General features: G+C 41.4%; 1 protein-coding gene across 1 annotated transcript in view; it reads left to right on the top strand.

Annotated features, from left to right (window-relative positions):
* PHLPP1 (PH domain and leucine rich repeat protein phosphatase 1) overlaps window positions 1-26932 on the top strand; it is a 144188-nt gene that overhangs the window by 68096 nt on the left and 49160 nt on the right. The window contains exons 2-3 of the mRNA XM_075142541.1: window positions 9738-9934; window positions 11949-12074. Coding sequence (XP_074998642.1) covers window positions 9738-9934; window positions 11949-12074 — 323 coding nt within the window. The remainder of the gene's footprint in view (window positions 1-9737; window positions 9935-11948; window positions 12075-26932) is intronic.

The raw sequence follows: 26932 nt of genomic DNA on the forward strand, positions 1-26932 counted from the left end.
CTTAAAGCAGTCACTCAATTTTTACCTACTAGTTCCTTTTTTTTTTTTTTAATTTATTAGGTGATGCGGCTTTTGATTGTAGGTGTTGACAATTCTAAATCCAGCATTCTGGCCTTCTTTTTACAGTGCTAAACTTTGGAGGGACTTGACCAGGTAGCATATACATCTTTAAGTATTGTTCCATATCATAATTATCTGGGATTTTTTAAACTAGACCTAATTGAGATGTGCTAGTAATAGCCTTGCAATGCTGTACAGAATTGTTTTGACATAAAGTGCTTATCAGCTGGATCCTATGATAAAGCTTGAGTTTAGATTTTGGTCTATACAATAATGCTGGTACAGTAGTCTGTTGTAGGAAGTGTCATACTTAAAATGCTTTACCTTTACGAGGGTTTAGATTACCACATGCTTTTAGATATGTTATAGAATACCTGACTTGTTTCTTCTGATGAAAGAGCAAAGAGAAAATCATTGTGCTTGGAACCTGAATACATTTAACACAAAAAATAGTTTAGTCATCTTGCGGTTGGTGGAATTTTAGTCTAGAGTACATTGAAAGATGGTGTTTGTGTTATATGTGAAGTCCTTGACCTAGTGTGTCATTGTTCCTCTGTAGCTTTTTTTAAATGTTTGACTACTCACGTCTTCCCTCCTCAGGGCAAGGCAAGTAGGTGCAGGGGTGTGCTGGGGTTTGCTCAACTTTTGCTGGTATGGAGTTTCTATCTTTCTGCCGTAGTACTAAGACATACTGATGAACTTCTGCCAGGGGCTGTCATCGTTCCCTCTCAGAGGAGTGTGCATTCAGGTAGTTATTTTGAGCTTACATTGCTGTGCTTCACGTTGAGCATCTAACACTGATAAAACCTGAAAGCCACTGTTAATTTTGGTGGAGTCATCAGTGCAATTTTGCTCTTGAATTCCATCAAGACTCCAGCTTTGCCTAAACCAGTTGGTTTGCTCAGAGCTTTTGCCAATACAGCAATTGCTTTAGACAGGGTAACTATCTTTTGGGATGCCAGGGATTTTACTGGGCTTGTGGCTTTATTGTGCATTGAGATTATAACAAGTAGAACTCAGTTTTCCATGGCTTCACAAAAATAAATGTGCATTTCCAGCATTCTGTTCACCTGTGCTTTATGGGGGCTGAGTTGCGGAGAAAGGCGAAAGATCGGTTGAGCAGTCATTGGGTCCCATCCTATAGAAGCTGTACATGCTCTTATGCAAGTCATGGTACTGCTGGCAAGGCTTAGTAAGGCTTAGCTTTTTGGCCCCATCTGTTCAATTTTCACCTCTTTAATATCAGTGCATACAATTGTAAAACTGTTCAGAAAGTTGAGTTTCCTGAGGCCATCTTAATAAGGGATAATTTGAAATGTGTTGCTGAAGTACTCTTTAAGAAATAAATGTAAGGGATGTGATCAGATACGAGCACAAATCTTCTCAGTATAAGACTAATTCTGTTTTAAATTTACTTTGACCAAAAATATTTGGTAGAAGATCTCACTGAAGAACTTCTTTAGTAGCTTCCTTAAATGAATCCTAAATTCAAGATGAGAAAGTTGGTTTAGATAGTACTTCCTGGAAGGCTCTAGACCAATATTTCAGCTTTTTACAACTTTGTTAAAGCACAGGAGGAAGATGACATTTTTTCTTGATGGCTCCTTCTCAGGATATTTCAGTTATTTTTCCTTGCAGAGGTGGCATATGGTGCTTTCCCAAAGGAATTGGTATTGAGTTTTGCTGCTGAAGAGCAGGCAACTCTCTCCCCTTTATGAGCTTTCTTCAAAATGAAGTATTTGGACATAACAACAGAATTCAACCTGCACCTCGTTGTATGTCTAATGCAAGCAGAAGTTGGGACATTCAGGGCGCCTTGAGTGCCTCATGGTTTTGCTGAAATAAACAAGCCTGCCTGCATGTGACTTGCTTGAATTTCCTGCAGACAAGTGAGGTGGATGGGAATGCGTAGGGCTGAGAGTTTAAACGTGAAGGACCTGTGTTTCATCTGCAGGAGTAGTCTGTAGGGTTAGATGGGATGACGAGTTTAAGAACAGGTGGGCTTTCCATTTGTTTGGGGGGTGTGTGTTTCTGGGGTTTTGCTCATACGTGCTGTACTCAACTGTTAAACCTGTCAAAATAAATTGCAGCACTTGTTACAGTCAGAACAATTGGATTCCAAGGCTTTGGGTTTGCTGCCTCTACATAGTTATCCAGAGGAACTTCCACTGTGCTTGCTTGCGTTTAATTGCAAGTAGTGTCCTGTTCACCACTATATAGCCTACTTTAGTAGTCTGTTGACTTTATTAAGTCGTCCTACTGTAGAAGTCTTGCTGGTTAACAATGGCTCTTAAATGAATTCTGCTTCAATCACTGTTAGGTTTTTCTTCAGAAGCTTTTGGCTTATGCAGGTTGATATTTAGTTTTTGACAGTAAAGCTATTGCAGCCGTTTTCCGCTGATAAATATGTAACACTTGATAGAAATGCTTTTTTTAAAAAACTAATTTTTGTTAAATTTTGCCTACAGTATCTTTTTAAGTGTTGATACCATGGTTTTAGGGCTCCTGTGTGGAGTCTTGTGAGAACAAGATACAGGGAATGATCAAGTGAACAAACATTGAACTCTGTCTCAGTGGGGAAAAAGAGAGGGATGTTTTCTGCATTATGAAATTCATACAAACCTTTCCTCCAGTGAGGATTTAATATAAGTGGAAGGCAGGATTATTGCTATAAAACTAGTAACTATGTTTTATTGTATCACATCATATAGCGATAATGCTTGTCTTTAAGGATGATCTTCCTGTAAAGTAGGAATATGTTTCACAAAGACTAAAGGCTTGTCTGACTTCTATTCTGCCAGTTTTGTCTGGTAGTGAACATTTCTTTAAAGATAAGATGTTAACACAGTTCAGTAACATCCAATATTTGTGGTCTGCTTTTGTTTCTCAGGTGAAAAGGTAACAGCCTTCAAGTAGTAGAGCTTGAACTGCTAATTCCTAAAAGAAACTTAACCACTTCAGAGCTTCTCCCAGCCCCCGTATTAATACAAAGTGCAGCAAAATGAGGAGTATAATGAGTAAAATCTATGCTAATAGTTTCATGCCCATAAGAACAGCATAATGGTGACTGAGTCCCTTTTCCACAGAGCAATACAGAATCAATTGGCAGCCTTGTGTTAAATCTTAGAGGAATTTTTAAGAGTCTAAATAGCTTTGAGTGCAAAAATTCGACTGCTGTTTTTGGAATGGTTTGCTAGGTGAAATTTTGCTATATATATACACTTGGTTCTGTTACCTTTGCAAAAGCATCCTTGGTTGTTTGCTGGTAGAGACTACGAGGTGAATCCTTGGTCTTAGTTAAATAGAAAACCTGCTAATTCTGTGCCTTTGTTCTTAAATTATGACAGTGTGGACCTTCACAAGGAAAAACACTTCTAATAAGTGTAAGTAGGCTTTCTTCATAAGTTTAAAATAAAAATGAGAGCAATACAATAGTTTCAGAGTTTTTACTTCTACTTTTCTGCTTCCTTTGCTGCCCTCTTTTTTTTTTTTTTTTTTAATCCAACTTGCTGCTTTATTTTTATACATCTCATTGCACTGGGCCTTGCCGGCAGTCATCATCGCTGTCCTTAGTTTGACAAGAATGCAAAGGGAAGCAGGCTTAAATGACTGAGAAGCTTCAAAAACATTGCAGGCATTAGCTGCATCTGTGTTTAATGAAAGGGTTTGGGCAAAAGTAGAAATCCTCAGAATGATCTGGCAGTAAGGGTTCAGCACCAGCTACTGTGGCACAGTTTCCCGAAGGGTGGGCAAAGACACTCAAGGGCTTTCAGTGTTTTGAGCTAATTGAGGCCTCTCTGCACTTATATTTGGGCAAGACCAGTGCTGAGCCTCGATTTGCAGGTTTGCAGGCAAGGCGGGCATGGGGTGTTCCTGATGTCAGTTCAGAGGGATGGTGGGGACGGTGCTCCAGGTGTGCACTAAGAGGCTGCCACCCACCCCGCTGATTTCACCTGGTCAACTGGGAAATAGTCCAGCTCTCCTTAGTGGGTCCAGACCGAAGTCTTCAAAACTGACCGGTGGTTTTTGAGGTTTTCTTTTTCTCCCATGCATACAAGACTTGATGTTCACAGAGTGTTGGCGTGTGAAATATCTTATTTCTGAAATGGCTTGCTGAAAGCCGTGGGTGGGTTTAATTACATATCCTCTCCAGCAGCAGCCACCGTGTTACAGCTCTGGTCCCGTCGTCCCATTCCTCTGCTCTCCATGCTGAACTACTCGCCGTGAGCTGTCCCTAAGGCCTCTCGGTCAAAAAGAGACGCAAGAAATTGAAGCAGCCTGTTTTGTCTGAAGGGGCGCGGGACAGCTGAGGAGGAGCAGCGGGTGCAGTAGGGTTGATGCAATGCTGGCCTCGGGCCAGGGGCCCAGCAGTGTGCAGATGAGGACGACGACCTCTGTAGCTGGCCCAGCTGTAGCAGGAAAAGGACATCCCTAAATTAGGCACTCGGAGTCATTCAGCCACTTCTGAAAAGCCTCAAACTTAGACGTTATTCCTACTGAATAACTAAGCCGCTCTTACCACTGGTGAATACCCAAGGTGGCTCAGGGCGGGCAGTCTCTCCAGCTGGCCGGGCTGGCTGCGCCATGCAGGTCTCGGAGAATTTTTAGTTTTCATTCTGTCAGACCAATATTAGTAATAAAAATAAGACCCACTGCACAGAAGTGAACGCGTTTCTTATGTCAACACTTTTCCCTGCTCTTATTTTGATAATGTCTTAAATAGTTCTTTGGAGGCACGCTTTATTGGCTGTACTTTTCAAACAGGGGGGAATAATAAGTACTTGCAACTTAATCAGCCATATAGCTGCAGAGAGGTTTTTTCCCAAGTACTTTTATGTCCCATAATGAGCTGGTATTTTATAACTTCTGATGGTAATGTATTCCATATGCCTTCCATCGTTGGGATAAAGAGCTTTACTCCAGAATCCAAAGCAAGTGGCTGTGGGTATTTATTTAATAAGGTTTGAAGTCTTTGCACTAGGCGGGATGTCAGTCTGTTGCGTACCCAGAGCTTCCTCGGGCTGCTCGTGGTGAGGTCTTAGTTCTTTAACATCACGGAAAGATCGCTGGTGTCCCAACCGTGCTTCCTGTGAAGTAAGGTGGGGTTCATGGTTCCAACAACAGTCCCACCATTTCAGTCAAATTCCCTGCTTTTCTCTGTCCTTGTTCTAAATACCACTACTTTCCCTCCAGGACTTGGGACAAGCTAAAACTGAGAGGAATTCAACCATAAATGTCAAGATAGCCAAATGAGTGGTCTGCTCATAATTCCTTGAGGCATCTCCTCTAATGCCTCGCGCAGAACAAAAGTCCTGTTGTGGGGGTGGCTTAGGAGTTGCTGTAGTCTTGGAGTCCTGACAGAAACGAAAAATAATCTTTTCATGGTTTCTTGCTAAAATACTCAAACTGCTCTGGTTGGGCTTAGCATTTGAAAAACATTTTCTGGTATGCGACTCTTCTAGATGTTCTGGCATATTTGCCTCCACTTTGATTGAGGTAACAATAATTATCTTATAAGTTTTTGGCAGGATTCAAATTTGTATTTCAAGTCACAAAGGATCGTCGTTACCATTTTATCTGCACGACTGTCGGCTTCAGTATAATATCGCAGACCCCTGTACAAACTCATCTGCTCCCTTTGGGTATAGTTAAAATTGAAGAAAAATCTGAATATGAATCTTGTGCTGTCTTCTGAATCTGGAATGGGAGGTCTGTGAGACAGATTGAGGAAGGTCATTTCAGAACTGCTGATGCTTTTACTGAAAATGGTGCTTGCACTGGTAGGTTGCCTCAGAACCAAATGATTTTTGGTGGTGATGCTGTGGTTATGCCATAATTTGTGGTCTTTGATCCTTAGCCTAAAGGCATTCTGGTGAAGTCCAGATTGCTCCATCTCTCCTGTAAACTTGGAAGAAAAGGTCATTTGCCTTCTGGTTTTATTATTTTCCAGGCCATAGAAAAGGCAGGTACGCTTCTGAGCCCTTTCCTTGTCCTCTGCTCCCCAGTATGTCAGGGACGAGCCCTCCTGCAGGAGCTGGGCCGGGGGCGGCGTGAGACTCTGCTACCTGCTGCCCTCCTCCCTGAAGTGAGGAGCAGCCAGTGCTGCCATCGCTTCGCACTGTTTCCAAGTCCCATCCCGCTTCTGTTGTGGCAGAGCTCACTGTCATTTAAACTTTTCCTGCTTTTATGCTCTCCTGGCAGCAAATATCTGAGCTCTTTAAAGCTGTAGTCTGTCCAAACGTATCTTTCAGTAGGCAAGGCTGCTTCTTGTCAAACAGCTTTTGCTCACAGTTACCTGCAAAACTTCTGTGGATTTAGGGATCTGATTCCACGACTAGTTGGTATGTCCTTGAATAACCTCTACTTAAAATCAAAATGAGCCAGCGGCTTTTGACTTTTTTTTTTCCCTCCGGTTGCATGATAATAGAACACCGTGATACTATCAAATCTCAATGATTACAAACCTTTGGCAGGAAGAAAACTGAATGATATGTGAGCAGATTGCGTCTCAGGCAACAACATGTGATCCAATATTAAACATGGGTTTTTCAAGTTACAGAGTCATAGGCTTGTGGAAGAGCCCAGGTTGGAAGGGACCTCGAAAGATCATCTGGTCCAACCAGATGGTTGGTTATGTAGTGAAGTAGACAAGAACAGGAAGAGAGAAACCATTTGCTTTAATGAAATAGGCCCAGTGTTTTATTTCTGTATGTTCTCATCAGGAATCTTTCACGTAGCAAGGGAAGAAGCTGGGAAGAAGCACCTTAAATTCTTAGAGTTTGAAGGGGCTGTTGTTTATATATAAAAATTTAGTTTTTATATACATATGTTTAGTTATATCTATATCTGTAACTAAAGATTCTTACCCTGGTAATTTTCCCATCAAATCCAAAGTTTGAGAGAAAGTACAGTTCATACTTTGCATGAATACTTCTAATGATAGCTCTGTTCTGGCTTTTCTAATAAACATTTACTGATTATACTAATTGTTACTGTGGCTTGCGACTTACAACCTCTGTGAACTTATATGAAATTTAAAGAACTGCCTTTTACAGACTTCTGAGTAGTTTTACTCAGGAATGTTCAGCTATGCCTAACTTCATGTAGCTAGTCCAAGAGAGTCTGGTCCTAGGAAGCGGGTTTCTCAGGCTTCTGTGTTGTTTTTTTTTTCCCCTGTAACTTTTCTGAAGACTAATTTTTCAGCACCCTTTGTGAAGTGTGGGCACCCAATGTGGTAGTCGTTTTATCACTAGAGTAGACAGGGTAACGTTACTTCTCGATTGCTCCTGAATGCTGTCGTGTTGGCTGCCGAGCCTCTTGGCTGCGGCACTGTAGCGGGAGCTTGTCCTCTTTGTTACCCACCATAATCCTGAAGAACTTCTGAGATTTTGTGTTTTCCAGGACACAAGTCTGCCCATATTAAGTGTGAATTATGCCCTTTGTTCCTGGATGGGTAAAGTTGCATTCGACTATATTAAAATGCTAAATGAGCTTGGCTTCCCAAGGGATTGAGGTTGTGCTTTGAAATCCTAAGGGGTTCAATCAGCAGTGGGTTGTGCTTTTCCAGTGAAGTTAGAGAGCATACAGCCAGAAACAGGCCCCGGAAGATGACCATAAAGCATCATTTTTGAGGTGAACTGCCCACACCCATGACAACTATTCCTTATACAACCGTGCTATTAATACTTACCAGGCACTTGTTATTCCCATTACAGAGATTTCATTGTTTCTGTGTCTGGTTAATTCTTTAATCAATACTTTGTGGCATGGAGTCCATCGTCCTGCACAAGCTAAGTAAATTATCAGTTACTTTAGCAACCACATTTTTCATATTCTGAATGTAAAGTTTGATTCAGCTTTTGTGTTTAATTAAGGCTGAGTTGCTCTATTTTACTCACTTGTATTCCCTATCAGTCTTTCTGTAGCTCTGTGTAGAATGGGTGTCCCCGGTTCCCCTGTATTCTGTTGGGCAAAGTGTTTATGCACACCTTCTGTTGTTGGATTTCGATTTGCTTGGCAGTAAAATTACTGCTTTCTTGGGGCACCTATTTTTGTATTAGATGCGATACCCTGTGGGCATTAAAGTTTCAGTCTTTTAGCTTCAAGCTAAAAGTGATGTTCCTGCAGATCCAAACTGGCAGGCATCGGTAGCCTAAATGCTAGTGTTTATTAGAGCAGAGCAAGGCTTGAGGGTAACTATGCCAATTCGTGGCTCATTAATCTGGCAGGAAGATTCAAGAAGGCTGCTTTTAAAGATAAGGGCAAGAATTGGCACAGGGTAGGCGGGGGTGAGAGAAAGGCAGTGGGTAGGCCATGTGGTAGGTGAGTTCCATCTTCCCATAGATAATTTGAAGGCAAGAGCAGACCCATTGAAACAAATGAGCTGTCATGCAAGTTGGAGTAATAGTGTGCAGCACTTGTCACTGCCACAGTTTAATGGCACTGGTCTGAAATATAGGGGTTATACAGGATCAACTCTCTGCTTTTTGGAGTCCTAACTGGTTATTAGTTCCTTGATTTTTAAGAATTTTGGTAAAGATTAGTGTAGGAAAATGAGTGATGCATCTTTTATCATGGTGGGGAAGCTACTTGGAATTAATGTAGCCTTTGGTTCGTTTATCCAGGGGAGCTCTCTTCCAAAGTTTCACCAGCACTGGCATTCTTCCAGAAATTTCAACTGGTTTAACTTGAATGTGATTATGTCTTGTCTCTGTTTGCAGAAGACTTAGTATATTTGAATGACTCGGATCTGGGCTGGGATGTTTAAGATTTGATAGGGTAACTTTATGTGGATAAATACTTCAGATTAGAATGACCAAATTGTGCTTCTTCCCCTGTATCCCCTAAAAAACCTGGTCCTGTAAGAGCAGAGATGAGACATGCTTGTCTTTGCCATTGTTAATGATGGTTTCTATAGAGTAGAATCTTATTAATAGATTAGATTAGTAGACTCTGAGCCATTTAAAGTCATTTAACAGATTTGGTCTAATTGGTAGTCTTGCTAATAATCTGAATTATTATAAATTGCGAATTCATTGCAATACAGACAAAAGAACTTCACTCTTTCCAGGGCTCTACTCAGACTGAAGCAGGGTCTTTGAGGGGTTTCATCTGGGTTGCATCGGTTTACATTGTGGCTGAGTGTACTGTGGGGTTTGGTCTGAACAGGGTGGGCTGGAGAGAGTAGGGACTGTATTCTTTGGGAACCTATCGAAGCGATTCAAACCACGACCTTAAGGATGCACAGAAGAGACATGAAAGAGCAAAGGTGCGGTTCAGCGTGCAGTACATCACCCCCTTGTGCAGTTACCAGACAGTCAACGTGAACTCAACTGTAACCAATTAATTACTGTTGAGGATGAACATTTGATTTCCAGGTCCCACAGAGAAGACTGGTACCATTAATTGGTACTTCTGTGACTATTGCAGATTATTTCATGTACTGCAAGACTGTGGCTTGCTCTCCATGATACCAACCTGTCATATACTTCTACCTATGAAAGGAGCCTATACTGAAGCTGATACTAAGTTACCTGCTTGCATGGTTTTGAAGCTGAGTCTCATTTGTTGCGCTGCAGTCTGTGGCTTGAAAACTTGCTGATAAAGTCTCAGGATGACTTGAGTGAAAGAGGCAAAGATTTTCCGTGATTAAGTGGATGCTTTTGTTTCTATTTCAGGAAAGCCCCACAGCATTGGCAGCTCCGAACGGATTCAGCTCTCAGGAATGTACAATGTTCGAAAAGGGAAAATACATTTGCCAGTCAACAGATGGTCAAGACGCCAAGCTATCCTTTGTGGAACATGCCTAATTGTCTCATCAGTAAAAGAAAGCCAGACTGGAAAGATGCATGTCCTCCCTTTAATTGGTGGAAAAGTAAGATTATTTTTTTTTATGTATTTGCTTGCTTAACCCCTATTTCTTTACACAGAGAAGATTGCATTCAATTATGATGATTCTTAGCCCCTCAAAAGCTTGTTTCTGTAAATGGGGTTATCAAAGTATATAAATGACTTTTGATTATGGTCAGAGTCATATTTAACAATTTACAATGTGTGGATTAAGATGCTGAAGAAGAGCAAGGGAAACACATTGTTTCCTTTCCATGTGTGCAATGTTAAATGTTTTATATGTGCAATAGTACACAGCCAAAGGATACATGCACCTGTATTGTGTATGATCCGTACCGTGCCTCTTCATCCAGTTTTTATCCATGCTGGGTTACTCTAAGATCTGAAAACTAACCAATAAAGGCATGGGCTTATTTTCAACATTTTTTTGTGTGTTCAGCATTGTATGAGTCGTAGTCTAACACAAGCTAACAGCAACAAACATTTTTACTTGTGAAACGCTGAAACTGGACTTTTTTCTGATTGATTATGTCTGAAACACAGGAGGTCCAGTCTGAACACAAGGAGAACTTTTTTTTCACTGTGAGGGTGACTGAGCACTGGCACAGGTTGCCCAGAGAGGTTGTGGAGTCTCCCTCCTTGGAGATACTCAAAAGCCATTTGGACACGGTCCTGGTCAAACAGCTGTAGATGGCCCTGCTTGAGTAGGGGGTTTGGCCAAGATAACCTCCAGAGATCCCTTCCCATCTCAATCATTCTGTGATTCTGTGAAACTTTAGTGAAGACAGTAAAATTACAACATTACTATTTCAGCCTAAATAGTGTTTCAGAACACTATTATTGGCTTGATTAGCCAAGGTAATGGGAAAAGAATCATTAGCTCGAGGATTAATTTACATCTGAAGTAATGCTCTTTTACCTTGCATACTGATAAGTTTGATTCCTAATAGTCATTGGGAGAGAAAAAAGCTTCAATATGTTACATATGCAGACTAAAGTTGATTCATTAATCTTCTATACTAGCAATGTGGAAAGTAATCCTTTCTTCTAGGAGCTGTTTTTCCTATCTCCTTACATGATTCTTCAACTCTTACCTGGAGGTACTGAAGTAGAGACATTTTCCTCTTCTAGCAGCACTGTCAATTCACTGACAGTGAATTGTACTCCTGGCTGTAGCACACTGGAGAGGACAGGATTCAGGTCCCCATCAGCCTTCTCTTTGAGATGAAAAAGATTTTGTTTTTTTTCCAATTTAAAAAGAGAAGAGATAGTGTACCTTTTTTTTAATTGCTTAACATGGAATTTCTAAGTTGTTTTTGCACAGAAATGCCTAGTGTAATGTAAAACTGTGTTAAGCAGAAAGTTGACAACAAATTTTAAAAGGAAAGGAGAACCAAGCTGAGAAAAAACGTACTGAGGGCTTCTGCTGACAAAGCCTGGGAGGAGGGTGCTTGGCACAGAACTAAGTGTTTTTTAAATTATCGCTCAAAAAATATTCTTCCTCAACCCCATAAATACTCTGCACTTCCTGGTTTGCAAAGGCTTTCCAGAATGCGGTGCTGAGACATTGAGACCATAAGTTGTGTGGGACTTCTCGTGTATGGTAGCAGAATGATGTATTCTGGGTGTTTTTTAGCAAGTTGAGAAATGCCAAGGAATTTAATTGGGCTGTAAGAGAAGCATTTTGTTAAGCCTGTTTTTAATAACCAGGAATATAAATTGTACTTCTTTAGGCTGTGTAAAGACAGCCTTAAACCTTAAAGATTTCACTAGGAAACCTTTTATGGTGCTCAGTCTCTCTTAAAATGTTGATGTTTTTGGTGTGTCTTTCCTTTGGTTCCTTCGTCCTTCTGTTCTCATTCCTTGCTTGCGTAGATTTCATTAATATTTGACAGCCAAGATCCAGCTTGAGGGCTTGAGAGGGTTAGTCCAACTCTACTTGAAGAGCTCCTCTTGGGCACACTTTAACTTTGCCCTGAGGAGTTCTGCAAAGAGGCTTTTGACTCTTGTTTACTAACAGTTTTGTGTCTCTACTGTAGGTGGAAGAAGTGAAGAAGCACCAGCACTGTTTAGCGTTTAGCTCCTCTGGACCTCAAAGCCAGACCTACTACATTTGTTTCGATAACTTCACTGAGTATTTGCGATGGCTTCGACAAGCATCAAAGGTGAGAAGAATGCTAATTCCTGCCTGAATGGGATGTTTGTAGTGTTTCCCCCAGTTCTGTGTTCTCCATGCAGTGACATAGTCATTCTTCTGGGTTCATTATCACGAACTGCTGCTGCTGCTGTTAGTGGTGCACAAAAAAACTCCATTTGGGAGCTCTTGGTAACAATAGGGAGGTGAATTTTTCTGCATTTATACTGAGACTTCTTTCTACTATGGTTGTGTAAGCGAAGTGCTGTGCTGGACTTTCTCCCTTTTCTCATCATGATCCAGCTGGATGGATGGAGTGAGATCATTAGAACAAAAAGGATGACAAATATAACGGTCAAAATTTCAGTTTAAAAAGCTTTCTTTCAGTGTTAATAAAACATAAAATAGTGTCGGATTTTTTTTAATTCGTTCCTACACAGAGCGTAAAGATTAAATTGCTAGAATTAAGGAATTTTTTTCTTGCTTGGAAATGTTGCTGAATCTCAGTTTAGTTTTTGATTTTTTGTTTTTTTTTAATAAGCAATCATTTTATGTCAGTAACAAAAAGTATTAACTAAAGCCTTTGTAAACTAAATTTTATACTGTGCTTAGAGCACAATTTATTACGGGAGTTTAGGTCCTGCATTATTTTGTTTGACTCTTCAGTTCCACTGTGTGTCGTTGAAAGGTTGTTCTTGCAATTACCTGTTTTATGTCTTAATCCCTGCCACTTTTTTTGATAAATCCTCTCTGAAGTAATTTATGTATCTTGAACCACTGATTTTTTTTATTTTTGACATGCGAGTTTTTTGCTGTGCTGTCAGCACTCTCTCTTTGGTTTTCTAGTTGGGCCTAAACTGTCGTTAGTTTGAGACTTCATAGAGCTGTCTGCTGGTGCTCTTTGCTACGTTAAAGCAACTTGGTTTTATGTAGTACCACTGAGAGATATTTATGGCACACTAGCTCTGTTCTGTCTTTTTAGATTCCAATAATGTATTGTCCAGCCTATTGCCAGTGGTACAGCCTGGGTTGTGGGCTTTTTTAAGAGGTTTGATTATTATGTCAAACTTTCTTTGAGCAGTAACTATTGCACCTCCCAACACATGCATCATTTAAAATGTCCTTTAGTTTTTTTTTCTAGTAAGTTTTAAAATTCTTTTTCAAGACGCTGTTCTGGTATCTCTGCTCAGGTCTGTTAAGCCTCAAGGTAAAAATCCCCAAGGCACGTTTTATGAGACGGCGAGGCACGGTCTGTCAGGGTTTTGAGTTCTTGCCGCTTTGTGGCTCTCTCTGGGAGAGTAGTGCCCTTTCATCTCCAGAGGCTTTGACATCAGATAAATGAAAGGCAAATCTAATGAGTGAGAAAAACAGTGGAAAACAATGAACTTCAGAAGTAGAGATAAATGGCCAGAAAGCCCCTCAGAATTACTGGCAGCGTAAGCTTGTTCAGTGCCATGCTGTGCTTCTCTCTTTCTCTCTGGTTCACCCAAATGACTAACAGCGTTGGGACGATAGCCAGCATGAGAACATATCCCCATGCACTCGTGGTACCCTCCCATCTCTCTTATGTAAGAGTAAAAAGAAAACACGTAGTTTCAAGTGTCTTTTCAGACTGTCAGAACTGAAGAAACTCGCTATGCTATTTTTTGTTGGTAAAACATGCTTCGAGTTAAAAAATGAGGCTTCGTTTTCCCCGTCTCCCCAACCCCAAAAACTGAGACTCGGCGCTCTGGATTCGTGGATTTTGAAACAGTACTTTGCCACTTCAAGTTGGTTTTTTAATGTTTGGGTTTTCTATCCTTAGACTGAAAAACAGAGACAAGCATGATTGTATGCAAGGCAGTTGTGTGGGAAGTACTGTGCAGTAACACTGTTTCTGAAGAACAGAAACAGAGAAACTAGTAATGCTGCAAAAGTAACTCAAATTTCCTCCAGCTGATGCTGTTCGTGTCCAAGTTCTTAATTGTAAGGTGCATCGTTCCTGATTTACATGTACAAATAAATGAGAAAAAGTTTCATCCTCAGCTGTGTAGTTCAGGCAAGCTAGTGTTCTCACGCAGGAAAAAACCCCAACATTTATATGAGGTACTCTGCCTCGGGTGTTTGGAAGCTACTCAAGTTCAAAGAAGTTGAAATATTCTTGTTAACCAAGACAATACCGTGTAAAGCATCGTACGTCTAAAGGCAAGCAAATTTAGGAAGGGAGATGTTATGGCTCTAACTTTGAGCTTCTAGTTGCTTGTTATGGGCTAGGTCACACGGTGCTTATATATTTGTCTTTAATCATGGTGGTGTATATAGTTTGTGAATTATTATGAATAGTATTTAAGACTAATTTAAATATAGATGTTATTTAATGGCATTTGTTTTGAAACTGACATTCGTATTAACTTGTGTTCAGTGGTAGTTTTTCTGCAGTCCATGCTCCTGATGAAAACTGCTGCTGCTGAAAACTGAGGCTTCTGATACTTACAAGTGTAATGAAAACTTTAATTATAAATTTTAATGCAGAAGGAGATCCCTGGTAAAATATTTCATTAAAATTGCTCAATTCAGTTTTTAACTATGAAAAAAAATTTCATGTCTGTCTTCTGTATACTTCAAAAGAGCTAGAAGATGATGTTATTTTAACTTTTAAATAACAAGCTTAATCTTGAAAGGAGACTTTGCAAAGAATGCTTGCTCTGCAGTCTTTCTCCCCACAGAATACTGGCAATGTTGACTTTTTAGTGGTGTTCCAGAAGGAGACAAATCCTAACGCATCACTCCTGCAATAAATGTATATATGCTAGAGAAGTTTTGAATTCGTGTTTGCAGAGACTTGGGCTCAATTTAATTAAAAATGAGCATCGCTCTTGTATAATCTGATTGATTCTAACAGTGAAATCTATCTTGCCAAGACAGCTCTTGTGCTCTGCCCCAGTAAATTTTTGGAAGGGGTTTGAGAATAGGTGTTAGGATTGGTTTTCCTGCATGTGTGTGTCCTGAAGTGAACAGAACTGCCGCTTTCAGGACAGACTGGAATTATTGCACAAATACTGACCTAAATATCGAACTTGGTGACATACTTACTCCAAATAGGTCACTTTTAGATATGCTGATTTAGCCTCAAACAGAATATTTTTAAAAGCTGGAAATGTGGCTTGTTCGTTAATATTGATAGTTCTATACCACAGCGCATTTCTTTCCTTTTACTTCCCAAATACTGGAGTCCTAATTAAGGAAGCTTGAAAGGAAAACAACAAAAACAAATTTGGTCCTTTATGATCTAATATGTTCGTTCTGTTGCCAAAAGTTGAAAAATAAGCTTATGCAACTGGGAGGGGGAGCGGAGGGGAAAGAAAGGGACATCGTCATGGCTTTAAAGACTTTTGTCGGCATAAAGTTGGCATGACGGTTCTGGAACCCGCGCAATTATTTGCAGAGCAATTCTGATCTGCCACTTGAACGTCAAATGCAGAAGGACAGGCAAAGAATGCGCGGTTAACAGTGAAGAGGACATGATGAGGGCTTTCCTTGTTTGCCACTTCCAAAACCTAAAAAGCTACACCCTTAATGTAGCAGAAGAGGGAAGTTTTATGTATAAGGTGTTACTGAGTGGTGGAACTTGCTGTCATGAGGTTTGTTTTTGGGGTGTGGTGGCGAGCTCCTGCTGTTTGACACTTCTAGCAGCTAAACTTAGTTTAACGTTTTTCAACCTGTGAAATTGCTGTGTAAGTGTTGACTACTGGACAATTCATGACATGGATGGTTTGGCTGTAGTAAAAAAGGTTATCAGTCCTCCATGTTCCAAGGCACGCGATTAAAATGGGATGTCAACGTCTGCCTCAGAAATTCAGTATTGCAGAGCTTAAGCAGGGACGTAGTACAGAATTTTATCTTCTTGGAAATAGCGTGCATCACTGGGCATGCCGAGACGGGTTATCTGACCCTGCAGAACTTCTCCCCTCTCAGCTTTAGAAGAGCAGGAAGTGTGTCGACAGCTTCATGCGACGATTGTTTCCTGCTTTGGTGCTCGGTTCAACTGGGCAGGTAGAGGAAGAGAGGCGATGAGAGGCAAGGGCTATAAATAATGCACGACTGCCTCACGTAAGCTGCCTGTGCATGGCCGCTCTATACACGTACATGTAGATAGGCAGAGATGTACAGGCACACAGCCGCGTGTGTGTGGACACCATCGGCCGCCTCCAGGCTGAGTTGCACAGCTGCGGCTGGAATGACAGCGCCTTTAGTGGGGAATACGCTGTTGCGTGGGGCTTAGGTGCCAGGGTGGATTTGCACCTATACACAAAAGAACCCTCCTCTTTAAAATACAAGGAATATCCAGAAAGACATCCTTGATGTAAAAACTATCTAACTTAAGAGTTTTCTCCGGTGTGCCTTTGTATTTTCCCTTCCCTGTTTCAGTCACCTTTGTCTTCAAGTCTGCAGTGGAAACGCATGTGGTGTTCCAGACAACCCTAGCCTGCTGTGAAAAAGGAGAGACTAAATTATGATGTCAGCGTACATTTGTGGTGGGTTGACCCGGGCTGGACACCAGGTGCCCACCGAAGCTGCACTATGACTCCCCCCCTCAGCTGGACAGGGGAGAGAAAATATAACGAAAGGCTCGTGGGTCGAGATAAGGACAGGGAGAGATCACTCACCAATTACCGTCACGGGCAAAACAGACTTGACTTGGGGAAATTAGTTTGATTTATTACCAATCAAATCAGAGTAGGATAATGAGAAATAAAAAACTAAATCTTAAAACACCATCCCCCACCCCTCCCTTCTTCCCGGGCTCAACCTCACTCCTGATTTCTCTACCTCCTCCCTGCCAGTGTCATGGGGGTACAGGGAATGGGGGTTACAGTCAGTTCTTCACACGTTGTCTCTGCTGCTCCTTCCTCCTCAGGGGGAGGACTCCTCACACTCTTCCCCTGCTCCAGCGTGGGTCCTTCCCTCCCACGGGAGACAGTCCTCCACGAACTTCTCCAACATGGGTCCTTCCCACAGGCTGCAGTTCTTCACAAACTGCTCCAGTGTGGGTCCCTTCCATGGGGTGCAGTCCTTCAGGAACAGACTGCTCCAGCATGGGTCCCCCACGGGGTCGAGTCCTGCCAGCAAACCTGCTCCACCGTGGGCTCCTCTCTCCATGGGGCCACAGGTCCTGCCAGGAGCCTGCTCCAGCGTGGGTCCCCCACGGGGTCACGAGTCCTGCCAGCAAACCTGCTCCAGCGTGGGCTCCTCTCTCCATGGGGCCACAGGTCCTGCCAGGAGCCTGCTCCAGCGTGGGTCCCCCACGGGGTCACAGCCTCCTTCGGGCATCCACCTGCTCCGGCCTGGGGTCCTCCATGGGCTGCAGGTGGATATCTGCTCCACCGTGGACCTCCATGGGCTGCAGGGGCACAGCCTGCCTCACCGTAGTCTTCCCCAGGGGCTGCAGGGGAATCTCTGCTCCGGTGCCTGGAGCACCTCCTCCCCTTCCTTCTTCACTGACCTTGGTGTTTGCAGAGTTGTTTCTCTCACATGTTCTTGCTCCTCCTCCAACTGTAATTGCTGCTGTGCAGGTTTTTTTCACCCCCTTCTTAACTATGTTATCACCGAGGCGCTACGTCCGTCGCTGATGGGCTTGGCCTTGGTCCGTCTTGGAGCCGGCTGGCATTGGCTCTATGGGACATAGGAGACGCTTCTGGCATCTTCTCACAGAAGCCACCCCTGCAGGCCCCCCTGCTACCAAAACCTTGCCACACAAACCCAGCATAACATTATGTTTAAAAAGTGCTAAAAATAGCAAGAATAGCAAATTCAAGGGAGAAGGGCGTGGTGCCATATTGGTCGTACTCCTTTCATGTCAGCACAGAACACTCTTCATGCATTTATTTGCACCATGAAAGTAGCAGAAAATAACAATGGATTTGAATTTAGTTTGTACTATACAAGTAAGTAATGCAGGAGGCTCTACAGCAATAGTCTCCATCTTTCCTCCTTGTGTAGAGACCTACCTGGAGCAGCACTGCAAAATTAACTTTTTAACTTTTTTTTTCTCTAAAGTTACCTAATTCTGACCAGCTGCCTCAGTTCCCTAGGTATGTTTTTCAGTACAAGTTTGACAATTGTGTTCGGAGACTATGTTGTGAAGTGTGAGGCTGACCGTGTGAAGAGGATGAAGCTGATCTATGACTCTAGTAATACGATTTTTATTTCTGCTGAGGAAAAAAGGTCTGAGTTCTGACTGCACACAAGCTTGGTATTACAGACCTTATTTATATAAATAAATTCTATAGAATTTAAAAATGAATTCCTGAATTTGATTGCAGTTCTGCAAATATATTTCCAAAATAGGAGACCAAGATGATTAGCTTGTGCAAGTGTTTTACAGGAACGGTGCTGAGGAAATGCAGTGAGCAACAATTGAGGACTACTGGTTAGAGAAGTACCTGCTTTTCAGCTGTGTTTCATCCACCTTTGAGCTAGTGAAAGATAATCAACTATGGGACTGCCTTTTCCTTCAGCACGGAAGATTCTGCTCCTTAATTAAAGTGATGGGTAACAAGCCATATCCACTTGTACATATAGCTTCATCTTTGTTTCAGATACTGTCAGATGCTAACGTCTGATTTTCTCGTATCAGGCATGGTCAACCAGGAGAAAGACTAAAGTGTGGATTCCAACTTCACTGTGGAAAACAGACTTTGCAGAGCTTTTCAGTACAAAATACAGCCTTCAGCCGGTAAAGCAGGCTCGAAGGCACTAGTCTCATGGTTAATTTAGCCCTACATTATACTTGCCTTGCCTTGTCCCCTAGCTGATTGACCTGTGTCATATGTGTTTATAGATACTATAATGAGCTGTAATGTCTTTACAGAGTTTGTCATTGCAGGGATTTTTATTACCAAACCTCAGTTTTCTCTGGAGGCATTAAGGACAGGCTTTTCTAATGCTTCCTGGTCAGAACCAGCTCAGAATACCTTTTTCCAAAGCCTTGACCACAGAGCAGTGCCAATGGCAAGTGTAGGGAAAAATCATATGCAAGGATAAAAAGTAGTTTATTCTAAGTTATTTGTGATGTTACTTGTTACAGTGCTGCCAATTTATACTTTAGAGTCACTGGATGCAGTATCTCCTCTCCAGGTGTCTGTTTAGCCTCCATTAGCAACAGATAACCCTCTTCTGGAAGAAGACTATAGAGAACTTTACCTTAGTTTACCATCGTGATTCTGGGCTACCATGTTTGTGTGTGTGTTGGGGACAGGTTGGAGGTCAGGGACGTGCTGGTCACTGACAAGGGTGACTGTGCAGTAGTTGTTTTGTTTCTTATGCCAGTAGCGTTTGGAGGCTTGCAAATGAGTCTGTATGCTAGTATGACCTAAGAATGAGTTTAGTATAATGCCAACATCAGCGGCATCTTTTGAAAACAGCCTTTAACCAAATCCAAGGCTCTGCAAAATCTTGTTTTCTTTGAGGGTAACAACTATCCAGGTTTCTTCAAATTTGTGAGACTAAGAAGTGTCATTAGCCTGTTTGCAACTGTTGATTCAATGTCTATTGAAAAAAAAAAAAAGAACCCTGAAAGATTTTCTCATTTTTCAGTGGGTTTTTTTGAGCTGTTCCTTACTTACAGGAAATGTGATGACTCTAAGTTTAGTACAAGGAAACCATTTTTTCCTCTAATACCATAAAATGACAATATTGAGATAATGCTTTGTCTAAAAATAGATCCCTAAAAATAAACTCACAGCTTCCTTTTAGCGGTGATTACAAGTATTCAAACATAAACAAACCTCTGGTTTCCATGTGGAACTCGACTTCCTTTTTTGTGTGTGTGTAAAATCGTCAATATTTGGGACCTTTGCTCTGCAGTCATATCTGGTCATTCTTGCTGTGGGTGGCTTCTTGTCATCTCAAGTCTGAAAGCAGAAGATTGGGCAAAGCAAACTTGAAGCCAGTTTTGTCTCCCTTTTGATGGTAACACTTGAAAGTCTTCCTCCTCCTCTTTCCCCACAAAACCTATTATTTTGTGCCTTTTGTTGTGAGAGGTTAGTTGATGTTTTGGAAATGAACTTCTGAGTGTGTCTCATTGTAGTCTCTCAATGGTTTGGGAGGGAAGCTTTGTGTTTTGGCTCAGCTGGTTAGTTGTCCATGTCAAAATAGTCCAGCTGTTTCCAAAGTGGTGTAATTGGTGACTTGAAGCTTTTCTCTTAATTTCTGTTCTAGCCAAACTATACCTTCACTATTTTAATTTTTTCTTTTTCCTTGCTGAAATTTAGAGAGTCTGTTTTGAACTTGCTGCCTTCCGTTAATAATACAGTAGTTATTGAAGTATTGCAGCCAAGAGTGAGAACGGAAAAGTAGGTATCGCCCACACATCTGGAATAGCTTTCAAGTAATGTCTTTTGAAGCCTCTAAATCAGGTTCTGATATTATTGAAGCTGAATTTGTGCAGCTCTCACATAAATACAGGAAAGCATCGCCATGGCTTATAGCTAGAAGCTCAGTGAGGTGTCACAGATGACACCTTTTAAGGTGTGTTCAATCCAGGAGGATCCCAAAGTGTTTTCGGTCATCTCTGAGGGTGGGGGTGTGGGAGCGAGTGGAGGAATGTAACTTTTCTCTTAATGAAGCTCAGGGGAACTAAGTGTCTGTGGTGAACAGATCCCATGAGACTGGAGTGGGTTGCAGGGACTGACATATTGCACGGTACTTCCGTACGTATAAGGTGATAACTGCATTGGTCTTGAAGCTGAATGGCTGTAACACTGAGAGCCTTTCCAAGCAAAGTCTAGCAGGGAGGAAAAAAGGAGAGGAATTATTAGCAAAAACTAATTTTAGGGACGTTTGGTCTCCTTAGGCTTCTTTAGTGAGTGGGAGAAGGAGGAAGGTCTCCAGGGAGAAGAGGGAGTGAGTGCTGGAGACCAGTTTTAGACCCTGGGCCAGTAGAGCTATGTTCATGATTGATTGTATTAAAAACACTTGGGTCAGAAGGCCTTTCTGAGTTACTGTGAAATAATGGCATGAAGAGAGTTCGTCTCACTGTAGAATTAATACATATGATGAAGCTGTGTTAGGAGAACCTAGGTCAGAAACTGAGGACCTGGCATAACCTCTTATTTAAAACAAACAAACAAAACCCAACAACCCTCTCCACGTGGGACTGGGGAGACTCAGACAAGTGAACAACTATTGGAAGTCTCACTGGCAAGTCTGAAATCTATAGTAAATGCTGAAAGTAAGTCTTTGCTGGAGGGCTGCTCATTGCAAAGTCTGCTTGCTGGCAGTACAGCGGCTTGTCTTGGTAAAATATTAAGTCTAACACAATTTGTAAGAAGAAAAAGGGGTATTTCTCAATTTTTGTGAGACTGTCACCTGTTTTGCAATATTTACAGATGAATTGTTTTCAGTCAAGCTGTTTTAAGGATGTTAATATTCCTTGCTCCACCAAATGGAGATTCACATGGCTGAATTATAAGTAGCTTAACGCTACAGCTAATTACTGTCCCTTAACTCCAGGTTGCACCTTAAGCCTTGTCCTTGCAGGGATCTTATCAGTGTGAACATCCCAGCGTGACTACCACCAAGGTAACGGAGTTGCTGTCGCTCCCTGTGTAATATTGATACCACTTACCTGATCTCTAAAAGAAGAGGACTTTTCCTCCTGGAGGAACAAAAATACTCATATTCTGGTAACGACTTCAGATAGTACCAAACATTTCCAAATGACAGGTGATGTATGTCACTTTTTTTGACAAATTCTCTCTTACAAGATCTTGATGCTAAACCTGGGACACTGACTTTCACGTCTCTGAAATTTCTTCTGGACTCCTGTCATGAAGGGTAAAAGAGTGCAACTTCTGCTTCGTTACCTCCACATTTCCACCTCCTCACATACATTTGCTGCTGCTGTTTTCAGTTAAGTTGTTACAGCTTTGCACAAGGGCCAGAAGTAGAAGTGAGCTATTTCTGCATGCTGTGTAAATCTCTGTTCAGAGCTAAGGAGAGGAGAACAGGGACAAGTTAAATAATCTTCGTGCCCCGGAGTCTTGCTGGCATGAGGCGTTTGTACCAGAGGCTTTTGGCTGCGTTGCCCGCAGAGGAGAGATGGGGGGAGAAGCACGTGCCCTGTGGATGCTGCCACAACGGCATGCGCTCCTGCCCTTCCTCGTAGTAGGCAATTACGGCTCTTACCTATGGCGTTGCCCCTTGGGTTTGTGAATCTGACTGATGTGTTTTCGAGCTTCTGCTAAGTTTTATCTTTTCTTTGCAAGGCCTTTAGCTTGAGTTAGAATGCATCCAGTTTAATGTTTGAAAGAAAACAAAAAGGAGAGGCCAGAAAAGCCACTACCTTTTCACCCTGTGGACTGCACCCATTTTAAAAGCTGTTATTTAAAAATGAAAATATATGGCTTTAAAGCAAAAGAAAACCTTTTTTTCTTCTTTCCCCCCCCCCCAATCCCTCATTAAGGTTTTTGGCATTAGCGTGTTTACCAGTCTGAACATTTCCTCAGCTCTTGACTGCGGCTGAGGGCACCGACGTGTTTCCTGGCTGTGGAGTTCAGCTCTCGGAGGGAGGCCTCTCTGCCGTGCAGGGCTTTGATGTTCAAATAGAAAGGAGGATTAGGATCTGAAGCAAGGCTAGTTTTGAGGAGAACCTGTTTGCGCTAAGCAGTTAGTTTAGATATTTCCAGCGTATGTATCGCTGTTTAGTTAAGCCTTATGCATGCATTGGTGGGATGTGATGATTATCGAACTGTTTAAAAACAAATCCTAAAGGAGAAAAATTATACTGCCTTTGCATTAGTATGTCTACAGCAGGTGTAATTTAACATCATCAACTCAGTTCAAACAGACTGGGAATTTGGCTGCCTTTACCGTGTGGGCTGTTTAGTTATTTTAATTGTGTTCTGTTGAAGTCCTAAACAGTAATTTCTTATCTGAATAGAGCTATAGGGAATGGGATGAGGGTAAACAGGAAAAAGACATAATTACGTTGGTTTAAATTCACACCACAGGTCACACCAAAAGATGTCCTTGTGTAAACAAGGCTAGTGTTTGTCCATACAGCTGGGTTCAGCTGTGTCCGTTGCTGACATCCATTGTCAGCAACAGATCATTTTTGTAGTATAGCCAAGGCTTTAAAACAAAGACAGTAATCAGTCTTGCTGCATAGCTCGGTGACAGAGGTGGCATTGTACTGATGGACAAAGCAAAGTGGTTTTTTAGCCCTGTGTAGCAAGAAGAGGCAAGAATATTGGTTTATACAAGTATTTTTCTGTATTTTTATTGCCAGCTGCTAAAGATTTACGGTGATCCCATACCATACTTTCACCAGTCTTGAAATACTGTTAAAAAAAAAAAAAAAAAAAAAAACCCAAAAAAACCAAAAAACAACAAAAAAAAAGGGAACACCTTGACGAAACCTTTTTTGTTTAAGGTACTGCTGACTTTTGTGAATCGTTGTTTGTATTTGTAAGTAGTAAGTATTTGTAAGTACTCTGGCACAAGTAACGTGTTTAAAAATGAGTTTTCATATTTGGGAGACTCCTAATTCTTTGCCACGTATGCAGGTCTTAGGCGAGGAGGAGCAGAAGGAGTACTGCCCGAGGGAGCATTATCTGTGGTGGTATTCACAGAATAAAGCTGCATTTTATTGCTGCCGGGGGAAGATTAAAAGCACGATGACAGCTTTTTGGTGTTTGCAGTGGGTAGATCCAGGGCTCTTTCTAGTACATGTGCTGTAGTTGTATCCCGCTTCTTCAAAACTGCACTTCAGTATGCCATACTCACACAGAGACTGGAAAAAAAAACCAAACCGAACTTAGAACACTGTAGGCCAGGGCTCTGTAACTGAGGTTGCAACAGGAACTGAAGGAAAAAAGTTCCACTGGATGTTGTGGTTTGATGTGCGAAGTTGCGTTTGGCCTTACCCTGTTACTACTCCTCTAGTATTACAATGGAGACATTGCAATACAGTGATTGACCGTAAAGTGTTTAAAAATCATATTCAGGGAATGGAGAAAGCCACGTGTTTCATCTTGTTTCTTTGTATTTGTGATGATTAAAAATCCCAACTGAAAAGGACTTTAAAAAGTACAAGATCTTGCTAAGTGTTTGAGCTACACTGCTGTCCAAGTGTTGCGTGTCCTGCTTCTCTGGCAGAGACGGGCATTGATTCTACAGCTTATGCTGTAGCTGCCGTAACTGAGAGGGTGTCACACACCATCTTCCTAGAAGGTCATTATCCCAGTTGTTTCCCCCATGTTATTAGTACTGGAAATGCAGCATGGGTTTCATGTGAAAACAAGTGTTAAGGATGCATGCAGTTCAGGAGACATTCTAGAGGGGTTGCTCTGGGCAATGGCTTCTTCTGCCTGGGGAGTCATGAACTGTGCTGCTTGTGTGTTTTGTTTTTATATATGTACATAAAGCATATAAACCAATTATACTTCTAAGTTTTCCAAAAGAAAACACCAAATAAGCCATAATGAGCACTTGGTGTGGGTTCCACATACATCTAGAAAGCCTTTCCCTCTAGCATTGCAACCACACTGACTCTTCTGTATTGTTTTTGGAGAATAGGTCTGTTGAACCCAGCCCAGGTAGCTTGTTGGGCTGTTTATTTACAGTGGAATGTCTTGGGTTGTTTGGGGTTTTTTTATTCTAGTGGAAATTCTACTTTCTGCAGGTAATGTCCCTTCTTTCAGATGCTTTTTATTCTTTGACTATAAGGGATGTTCTAGTCAATGTTTTCTTACCTTTTATCAGCATATCTCTGCAGTGATTCCCCACAGTGAGTCAAGGAAACCCAATACTTCATTAAAACCTGTATCCTCTTTTAGAAAAATGCTTTGCTCTTAATAAACAATAGCAAACACACACATGCACAGTCTTACTGCATTTAAGTCAATTGAAGACGATTGCAAGATTGAAATATCCCTTTATTGTTCGATTTGGGAACAATATAATTTCAGAATTTCAATATTCAACTTCAAAACAACTGATGAAAGTTTCTGGTGAACCAAAGAAAGTATTGTTAAAATCGTGTTGTTCTTTGTCACTCTGTTTTTCATCTTGTTCCTCTGTTCTCTAGGAATTTGTTACAGAACAGTATTGAGCAATGAAAAGAGAAAAGTCTTTATCCCTGCCTGTGAGAATAACTGTGTTTGTTTACATGAGTATTCCTTGTAACGATTCAGAAGTTAATTCTTAGAGTACTGTTTTGCTAACAAAAAAAGACTTCAGTAAAATTATAGTTGATTCCAGAACTAACACCTTTTAAAATGTGGTTTTAACTTTTACAGTTATCGCTGTGATAGGGGCATCATTGAATATATGTCAATTGCATGAAGTTCTTCCTATAACAAAGGGATTCCTTTAAAAAAACCCAAGCAAACAAAAAATAACCAGAACATAGAACATGTGAAAACAAAATTACTTTTAACTAGATTTTTTTCACAGGGCTTGATGATTTTAAGAAAGGATTTGCATCCTTTTTTGAGGCGAGAGTAGAATTTGGATTTGTTTGGTTACTTTATCACGGTTCACACTCAGAGTTACCAATTCTGGTACTTTAGATATTTTTAGCGTGACATGCCTTGCTAAGCACTGCTGGGTTGCTTATTACTGTTCATATCACATTCCAAACAAGTAGTTGAAGCAACAGCGTATGTAAGCATTACACCTGAAATTACACATTCTCCTTTTTAATTTAACAGGTGTCAGTGCTTTTTCATCTCTTCTGTTTTCAGTGTGATGAGATCTGTACTGTACCAGGCAGGTTCTGGCACCTTAAATAGACTGAATACCTGGCTTTCAGAAATGACTGCTTAGAATAGCCTATGAATAATTTTTATCTAATACTACAAGGGGAAGAAAAATAGTAGCTACAGTAACAAAAGGACTGAACTAATTAAGTAACAAAAATTCGAGCATTTTAATGGATGTGGGAGGACTGGATTATTAACGGTCGCATTAGAGAAAAACACTGCACCGTCTGTTCCTCTCGAAGCTTATGGCTGTGTGTTTATAATAGAGATCGCTTATCCTGAGGCCTGTGTAGCTTGCACTGGAGAGGAAAAAAAGGAAGAAAAAACTCGTTGGCCTTCCTTTCAGTAGCATGCCACTTCACCTACGCCAGCAAAACATGGTGTCTCTAGGTTCAGGGTACTTTACGGCAAGGGCTGTATCTCTGCCCAGAAGGTTGGGTGGTGTCTCCTTTGTCAGAGTTCGGAAGCTCTTGGAGACTGTCACTGCCCATTGACTACGAGTTTTTGGGTTTTTTCTCTTTTTGTCTGTTAGACACGGTGTTTGTACTTCCAGAATCCTAGCATGCGAGGCCAGTAGAAGTGCCAATGACAAAATGAAACGATGGCTTCTCTTGCAGTGAGCAGCTGACAGAACACGTAACCGTTTGAGCACTGTTTGTGCAGTCCCAGAAGTCTAAAATGGTGGTGAAGTTGTTTGCTTCTCCTCCTTTGATCTAAGCCATGCCTGCTCCGACAACACCTCTCATTCTTCTAGCATTTGACCCCTCCTCCTCGCCCACCGTCCTCCCTGCCTTATACTACTGTGTGGTGGTGCTTTGTCATGTAGCTAGCTCCACGACTCTACTTTATGAAAGGATCTTTTTAATAGTATTGGACAGAAAATATAAGAATTCATACAATGCTACATTGCAGTCTTGGTTTGGGTTTTCTTTTAAATAAAGACTAATAAATAAGTAAAGCAGCAGGATGTAGTTTACCCAGCTGTATCCTAGATATTTGGTAAGGGGCAGAGTTGCTGTTACTTGAATTTGTTGCCTATAGGTCTCTGTGGAACAATGCTAGCTATATGTAGTGCTAGGTGGTATGATTTCTTTAGCCTCTATAGACTGTGTTTGTTTTACCTTCCCCTTTCTAGAAAACAGTG

This window comes from Calonectris borealis, chromosome 2 (genome assembly GCF_964195595.1).
Source record: "Calonectris borealis chromosome 2, bCalBor7.hap1.2, whole genome shotgun sequence".
NCBI lineage: Eukaryota > Metazoa > Chordata > Aves > Procellariiformes > Procellariidae > Calonectris > Calonectris borealis.